Source organism: Arachis hypogaea, chromosome 14 (genome assembly GCF_003086295.3).
Source record: "Arachis hypogaea cultivar Tifrunner chromosome 14, arahy.Tifrunner.gnm2.J5K5, whole genome shotgun sequence".
Taxonomy (NCBI): domain Eukaryota; kingdom Viridiplantae; phylum Streptophyta; class Magnoliopsida; order Fabales; family Fabaceae; genus Arachis; species Arachis hypogaea.
The window spans coordinates 137,491,688-137,500,382 of record NC_092049.1 but is presented as its reverse complement, the minus strand read 5'-3'; the positions used below and the strand labels follow the sequence as shown (position 1 = coordinate 137,500,382).

General features: G+C 27.1%; 1 protein-coding gene across 1 annotated transcript; it reads left to right on the top strand.

The window, feature by feature from the left end:
- Window positions 1–3,159: 3,159 nt before the first annotated feature.
- LOC112744492 (aquaporin NIP2-1) lies at window positions 3,160–7,592 on the top strand. The gene is made up of 5 exons (XM_025794148.3): window positions 3,160–3,988; window positions 4,172–4,396; window positions 6,212–6,406; window positions 6,513–6,574; window positions 7,190–7,592. The coding sequence occupies exons 1-5, from the start codon at window positions 3,875–3,877 to the stop codon at window positions 7,446–7,448; spliced, it is 855 nt and encodes a 284-aa protein (XP_025649933.1). The 5' UTR covers window positions 3,160–3,874; the 3' UTR covers window positions 7,449–7,592.
- The last annotated feature ends 1,103 nt before the right edge of the window (window positions 7,593–8,695 follow it).

Genomic DNA, 8,695 nt, shown 5'->3' with positions numbered 1-8,695 from the left:
AAAATTTTGATGGCCCTACCATATTTACATAATGACACAAAAAAAAAAAAAAAAAAAAAAAAAATCTTAAGGCGAGGCAAAAGCTAGCTAATAGGTGGTGTTGAAGAAAGGAAAACGGATTGTATGAACTGAATTATGAATACGATAGTAGGATTGGTTGATGATTTGAAATTAAATGATACAAAGCTTAAGCTTATATAGCACACTTAGCATATAGATATATATATATACTGGAGATAAGAGGAATAACAGAATATACGATCAGTAACAAACTGAATAACAGAAAGTTAGTTATTTTCTGTTGGATAACCTGGAGGGGAAGTAACACCGTGTTAGTAACTAACAAACTGAATAACAGAAAGTTAGTTACTTTCTGTTGTGTTATTTTCTGGTTACTAACACGGGAAGTAACACAAAGTTTTTTTTTTTTTGGGTCACAACAAAAAAGTTTGTTTAGTTCTCTAATCTTATCATCATCTTCATCCCTTTTATGGGTTGACTGTCTTCATTTTGGGCCAAATATGCCTGAAGAAAACTAGTTTTATAAATTCATAATTTCACTCTACCGAAAAAAAATTTCAGTAAACCAAAAAAAAAAAAAAAAACATAATTCCATATATATATGTTTTAAAAATTAAAATAACATATTTTTCAAAAATATACAAAAAATGGAACTTATACAATTATAAAAGAGGATAGAAAAAATTTGTCAATACGTAGTTACAGATATAAGTTTTTCTCTTAAATGATTGGATGCATGTATATAATATGTTGCATTATTGCCACCAAGAAAATGAGCATGACAAACTTTTGAAATCGTGAAAGTATATGATATATACCAAGTGTGATATTAATAATTGGTGGATGACTAGGAGAGATTACGGATAGAAGATTTTACTAATCATAATTCTATTGGGATGGTATATTATCAGAAGGAAAAACCTCAATCACTACCATAATTTATTATTTTTTATTAATATTTTTAATTATAAATCTAATTTTTTTAATTTAATAATTTAATAATATTTTTAATTTATATTTTTAAATATTATTAGTTAATTATTAGTCAAAAATAATAAATTTAACTATTTTTTAGTATTTTTCATATGAAAAGAGAAATATTCAAGAATCATCATAATCTATTATTTTTTATCATTATTCTTAATTATCAATTCAATTTTTTTAATTTAGTAATTCTACAATATACTTTTAACTTATATTTTAAATATTAATACCTAATTAATAATAAAAAATAATAAATTCTGATGTCACTCTAATATTTCTAAAAAAATATAGTAATAAGTTCAAGGATATTAGTTTTAGACCAAAGGAAAACAAATAACAAAAACCATAACAAACCAGAGTTTGTAGGTGTTTCGAACAAAAAGATTGCTGAATTGGATTGAATCAAAATTGAGTCGATTCCCACGTATTAGACGAATTTGTCACAAAAGAACTTTGCCTCTAACGGAGGTGATGTAAATTCAGCACAAATATTATTTATTTTTCCTTTTTCACTATCTTGCAATTATTTGGGAATACATGTTGACATTTTTTAGTCCAAACAATAAAGCCACAAACATAATTTTTATTATTTAATTTGGTTTATAATGATACATACAAATTAAACAATTAAATTGAGTGGCAGAAAAGGAAAGATGGCTTAATTAGTGAACATAATCGAATGTATAACATTCAAATATAAATTAATAGTATTTATAGTTGTCAGAATCAAATCGGTAATAAAATCGGTCAGACTATTAAATTATTGGGTTACTGATTCAATTGGTAGGTTATTGGTTGAACTGGTTGATCCGGTCCTATATAAATAAAAAATAAAAAAATAGTAAAAAAATTAAAATTAAAATTTAAAATACATATTTTTACTAACATTTTAAGAATATCTAATTATTCTAAAACAATATAGGACAAGAACAATACGTATTTTGTTAATTTTACTGTATCATAAATATTTTTATTTTGTTTTTATATTAAAATAACTATTATTTTTAAATTTTAATAATTTATTAATTAGTTTATATCTATTATATACTACAAGTATTTATTAAAAAATAATATTAATAGATATTATATAATTATAAAAAAAATAAGTGAGTTTATAATTATTGAAATTAAAATAAATTAAATAAAATAAGAAAGTTTAAGAATAAATGAGTGTATAACTAAAATTAAAATAAATTGATCGAATAAAAGTAAATTATTTGATAAAAGATATCTATATATATATTATAATTTGGTTATATATTAACAAGAAAAATAATAGCCTCATAGTTATGAATGGCATTTCTTTTATTGAGAACAGGGGTTCGAACTCCACCTCAAGTATATCCGCTATTATTCCAAGGATGACTGTAAATTAAATTGTCACTAAATTATTTAATAGCATGTAATTTAGCCATAATTAGCCACACGTCACATAACAATTTAGTCTTTTTCTCTTGTTGCAATTATTTAGTCGTTGATTGAGAAGGATCATAATGCGTTACTTATTCATGTGTTCAGAAAAAGAATTAGTTGTGCAGATGTATTAACAAAACTTAGTCACATTTAATCTCTTTTTATAGTTGTTTATAACTCTCTTTTCACTATAATTTTGCTCAATTTTTGGCAAATTTTAGGAGGATTGTTTTATTTTTATTTCTTTGTAATTACCTTTTTTTTTTTGGCTTTTTGCTGATAGATAATAAAAAAACATTTTACATTTCTTAGTATTTGAATTTAAAACTTTTTATTGAAAAAAAAAATTATTATCTATCTTAACTAATATCATCATATCTTGATATTTTTTATCACAAGTGGATTAATAGATACTACAAAGAATAATAATTAATAAGATGAGAAAGACCAAATAAGAATTGCACTACAATAAATAATAAATTACATGATGTTCTTATTTAATTTCTTCAATGTAATTGTAAGAACGAAGAAAAAAAATTGCCGAACAGAATCACAAAGCTGATTAATTAGTGGAGTGAAGTGAAGTGGTATCATATATATATATTATATAGGAACAAGTAGGTTTGTTGAACCATAATTACATGCTATACAAATAGAGAATTCTCTAATACTAGCTAGTTTTTATAGTCCAATTACAGCTTAGCAGTTATTTTAAATACTCATTTTGCCGTGGTTTGACTTGTAGAAAAAATCGATCCACCACAAAATGTAGTATAGGAGTGATTATTTCAGCGACGATTGAAAACTGTCACTAAATTATTTAGTAGCACGTAATTTAACCGTAATTAATCACACGTTTCATATGGTCAGTAATTTGTACCAAAAATATGGGAGCATAAACTTACTTTGTGCGTGTGTTTTAAAACATTTTAAATGAGAAGTTAGTTGAACTCATATTACTGTTAATAATATTCTTAATTAAAATTAGTTATAATCATAATTGATTGAATTACAAAATGATAAAACCTAAATTTAGTTCTAGCTAAACAAAACAACCAAAATTTTAAATTATAATAAATTTACTATATATCTCGAACATGTCTTTTTTTTATTATTTTATATATATAGAATGCTACATCAATGGTGAATAATATTTTGTTTGTATTTATTTATTTTCTAGTTTTCAATGTCTTTTTAATTCATCCAAAGGTTCATAATTAATATGCGTGCCTAGACAAAGTATGAGCAAATAAAATTGTGCTTAGGAGTCAGACAAAAAAGAAAAGTATTTTTTGTATAGGAACTACTCCAAATTATTGGTGACTACTAATGCACTTTTGGAATTTAACCATCAAGTACCTACCCCTATATATATTGGAATAGTTGAGTAACGAACCACATGAGAGCCATTATAAAATACAACTTGAGGGATCACATTTTTCAGAGATAGAACACAATGGAGGGGATGTTGAGCCTCAACACTGAAGCAAGTAATGATGAAAATCCCAAGCAGCAATCCTCTTCTCTTGCAAATTTTGCAAAGAATTATCCTCCTAGCTTTCCTAGAAAGGTAATTAATTGATTAATTAACTCCTCAATTAGTATTATTATATTATTAGTCTCTATTTATATAGTCCATTATGATCACCAAGTAGCTCACAAGAAAGCTTATATTATTATACTCTTTAAGCTATATATCAAGATCTTATACATATTCTTATTAAATATATGTTATGGATGAATCAAATTAAAGGTACTGGCAGAGATAATAGGGACATATTTATTGGTGTTTGTGGGAAGTGGTTCAGCTGGACTTAGTGCCATTGATGAAAACAAGGTATCAAAATTGGGAGCTTCACTTGCAGGAGGATTCATTGTAACGGTTATGATCTACTCCATTGGACACATCTCCGGGGCACATATGAATCCAGCTGTTTCCTTAGCTTTTGCCTCCATCAACCGTTTTCCTTGGAAACAGGTACTTTTACATAAATATTTTTTCCATTCATATTTTAATTAGAATAAGGAAAAGTATATGGAACTAAGAGGTGATCAGTCAAAAAATAAACAACTTAATTAATTTATAATTATATTTAATTAATTTTATTTGTTTTTAATTTATAATATTTGATATTAATTACTTCTCACTCCAAATTAAAATTCTGAATGATACGTTGGAGAAATAGGGGCGGGGATCACGGAACTTCTAATAATCCCGATTCTTAGTATATAAAAAATTTTATAAAATATATAAAAGAACATCCATTTAGTATAAAAAAGAAACATTCTGATACTTAGTAGAAAAAACATCATAATGTCTAGCATAAGTACCATCCACGTAGAGATTTTGAATTCACCCAGAGGCATTTAGCTGGTTTTTGGCTGGTACTCTCTTGGTTTCTAGCATTGTTGATTAGAATAAATGTCTTTTTCTCCATCTTTAATAATTATTTATTCGAAGAACAAAACAGTCTTTTATAATTTGAAAATTCTTAACCAGTTGCTAACAATATAAATAACTAGTCTAAACAGCTCTTATAAACGGTGAATTGCTTATGTGTTAAGGACTATTAGTTCAATAACAAAAGCCGCTTAAACCAATTACTTAAATAATTGAAGACTGATTATAAATTTTTGAATTCTAAAGAGGCGCTTTGTCTTTTCAAACAAATAATCAGAACTGCAAAAAATATATACTCTTCTGTTTATTATATATTTATTGGATCAAATAGACTTAATAATTTAAGTTAAATCTATTGTTATTTGATAACATTTTTCATCACTATTACTCTGTTCTAGCTTGCTTAGTACATGTTATTTCTTTTTGTAATATAAACCCTATCAATTTAACATAATTGTGTCTATTATTCTTCTCTTTGTACAATTATATATGGATCATGATATAATATGTGATTAGCATTATTAGTGATAATAGTATATTATTACAGTTTTGTCTTGTAATGAGAGAAACTAAATTAGTAAATTAAGATAAAACCTTAATTCATTTCATAAAACTACTTGTGTCTAAGTATAACTATGGACTGATATAGATAACCTTACTTAGAATCTACATATATAATTTTGTATAAATGCAATTAAATGCATATATATGTAGTGTCTAATCACAGCCAAGTAACCTATAATGTATAGACCTACATGAGTCCATGTTCCTAAGGAAAAAAGCAGGTATGGGTCAAATTCAGGTATTGAACTTGGACCTACATATATACAATATGAACCATAAATTATTAGAATGAAGCACCCCACTTATATAACAACATCACTAAAGAATCCTTACATGTGATAAGGAGTTTACATATACCTTCTCTTGCTGGCACAATACAATGCATAATAATAACAACTACTTAATAACTCACTAATATTATTATTATGCAATTTTCATCATATAGAGAATTAGCAGAGCTTTTAATGTATAATAAGTGCAATAAACAGTGACAATATATATTTTGGACCCAACAAATTAAAATATATATATATTATACAATTGCCACAAATAAATTTATGAGTACAATTCAACAATATAGCGAAAGCAACAAGGAGTTGATGGAACATGCGCTACTATTTAATTGTTTTGAATGTTAGTTGTTGTGGGAATTTATGCAGAAAGGGAAATTTGATGAATAATTCCCCCAACACATTTTGGGCCTAACTTCCAAGTTGAAATTTATAAATTGACAAAATTATTATATTCTATGCCTAGTTGAGCTAACTTTTTGGACCATTTTGTTCTAATTAATTAATTGATTAGCCCAAATTCCCTTTATTTTTTCAGGTACCATTTTATATTGCAGCCCAACTAACAGGAGCAATATGTGCTTCATACACACTGAGGGTGTTGCTAGAACCAGCAACACAAATTGGTGCCACGTCACCCTCAGGGTCAAACATTCAAGCACTTGTCATGGAAATTGTTGCCACATTCACTATGGTCTTCATATCCGCTGCTGTTGCCACTGACCCTAAAGCTGTAAATATTAAATAAAATCATAGTATTCAAAAAAAAAAAAGGGTGAAGAATTAATGGATTATACAGATTATATTTAGCTTAACATGTTATATATCTCATTTGGCAGATTGGAGAGCTATCAGGGGTAGCAGTAGGTTCTTCAGTTAGCATAGCTAGCATTGTAGCTGGGTAAGTATTATCATGGTTACAACAGTTTAATATTATTACTTGGTGACATTTGGAAAAATGCAACAAAATCTAAATTAAATTAATGAAGATGCTAATATGAGTATTATCACCACGTAATATTAGGGAGACATAAAAAAAATCTAAACTTATTTTATTTAATTACAGAGTATATTAAATAAAATAAAAAAGAATAAGTTTTGACAATTTTTTGGTTAATATTTTTTTCTTATCAAATATTTTTGTATCATGATTATTTACCAACATTTAAATTTTTGTTAATAGAAGAGACCTTACAAGGTATATATAATTTTTTTATTTTTCTATATGTACACTTTTATAATAGAAACTATTTTAATACTAGTATTTTTTTTACAATCAATACATGTTTTTTCAATTAAAAAAAATCCAAGTACACAATTACTTAATAACAACTATATTTTTATACGTGTATCAAGAGTGTTTAGTGTATAAACAGAATTATTGAAGATTTTTAAGGAGTTTTAGCAACACTTTGATGTTATTATTTAGTAACATTTGGAAAAGTGCAACAAAATCTAAAGTAAATTAATGAAGATGCTAATATGAGTATAAGCTGTGGTGTTGATGATGATACAGACCAATATCAGGGGGGTCAATGAACCCAGCAAGGTCATTAGGTCCTGCAATTGCCACTGCATCTTATAAGGGTATTTGGGTCTATTTTGTTGGACCAATCACTGGGGCACTCTTAGGGGTATGGTCCTACACTGTGGTTCAAGACATAGATAATAATAAGCCACCTCCTTCTTCTTCCCTTTCATCAATATTGGGCCAGAGAATTATTAGTAGTGAAGCTGAGCATGTTGCTAACAAAGATCACTTCAGTTCTCTGTGAATTCTTCCAATGAGGATATCATATAAGTATATGTATCCCAAAATTCAGTATATCATATGATTAGATATATATATATATAAGCCATGTAATGTTCCATCAATATGTTTATATTTCAATGGAATTTCAGTTACATATTTAATAGAACTTTTGTTCTTGCTTAGATGAGCAATATTGGTATAGAATCTACAACAAAGTAAACATTTATAATTACTAGTAATAAACTAATAATTAAAAAGGAGTGATTATTTACATCTTGTGTAACCCTCTGAGAACTTCTTATACACAATAAACTTCATCAATCCGAACTATGTATTATAAGATTGGACTATATTGTGTAGCGTTTGGTGGAGAGACAGAGACATAAAGACTGAGATTGAGAGACAGAGACTAAGAGACAGAAATTGAAATAAATCTCAGTATTCTGTTTGGTACAAAATGGAAGCCAGAAATTGAAACAAGAATGAAACTCTAATTTAATTGTACAAAGGGTAAAATTTGAATTAATTAATTGAAATAAGGGTATTTTAGGTATAAAATGTTATTAAAGTTTCAGTCTCCATCTCTAAAAATTTTAGTCTCATGTGTCCTCACTTTTTGGAAGTACTGAAATACTGAAATTTTGAAGACAGAGACAGAAACCTTAGTACCAGTCTCTGAACCAACAAACATGATACTGAATTTTAGTCTCTCAGTTTCCGTCTCAGTACCTCAAAACAAACGCTACAGACTCTATTCTCCTTGACCAATTTGTAATGGGTAGGACATGTAGTATAAGAGCTTTACTATAGACATAAAATTTGGATTAGTTGGAAAAAGCAAGTCCTTCATGGAGATTGTGTTCCTGGTTTGTGGTTGTTGGGATTAGATTTTCAGCTTTAATTACATCTAATTTGAAATAGGCACTCTAATTAGACTCCCTCAAAAGCATGTAGAGCTCATAGCAAGTGTATAGCACTCTAAATAGGCACTCTAATTTAAAGTAGGTATCTGAATAATGCACAAAATACAAGCATGTAGAGCTCATAGCATGTGTATATATATATATAGCATTATTTCTCATGTGATATTACATCAATTTTAGTTGTCACTATATGTTAGGAAATTAATTCCAACACTATATACATCAACTTTTTCCAAGATATTACATGTCTATAGCATGTGTAGCTATGGTGTGTTCTATTTATTCTGTGTCATAAATAATTAAGCATGCAATATGTCATGATATATTTCAAAGGTTTTTTTATGTT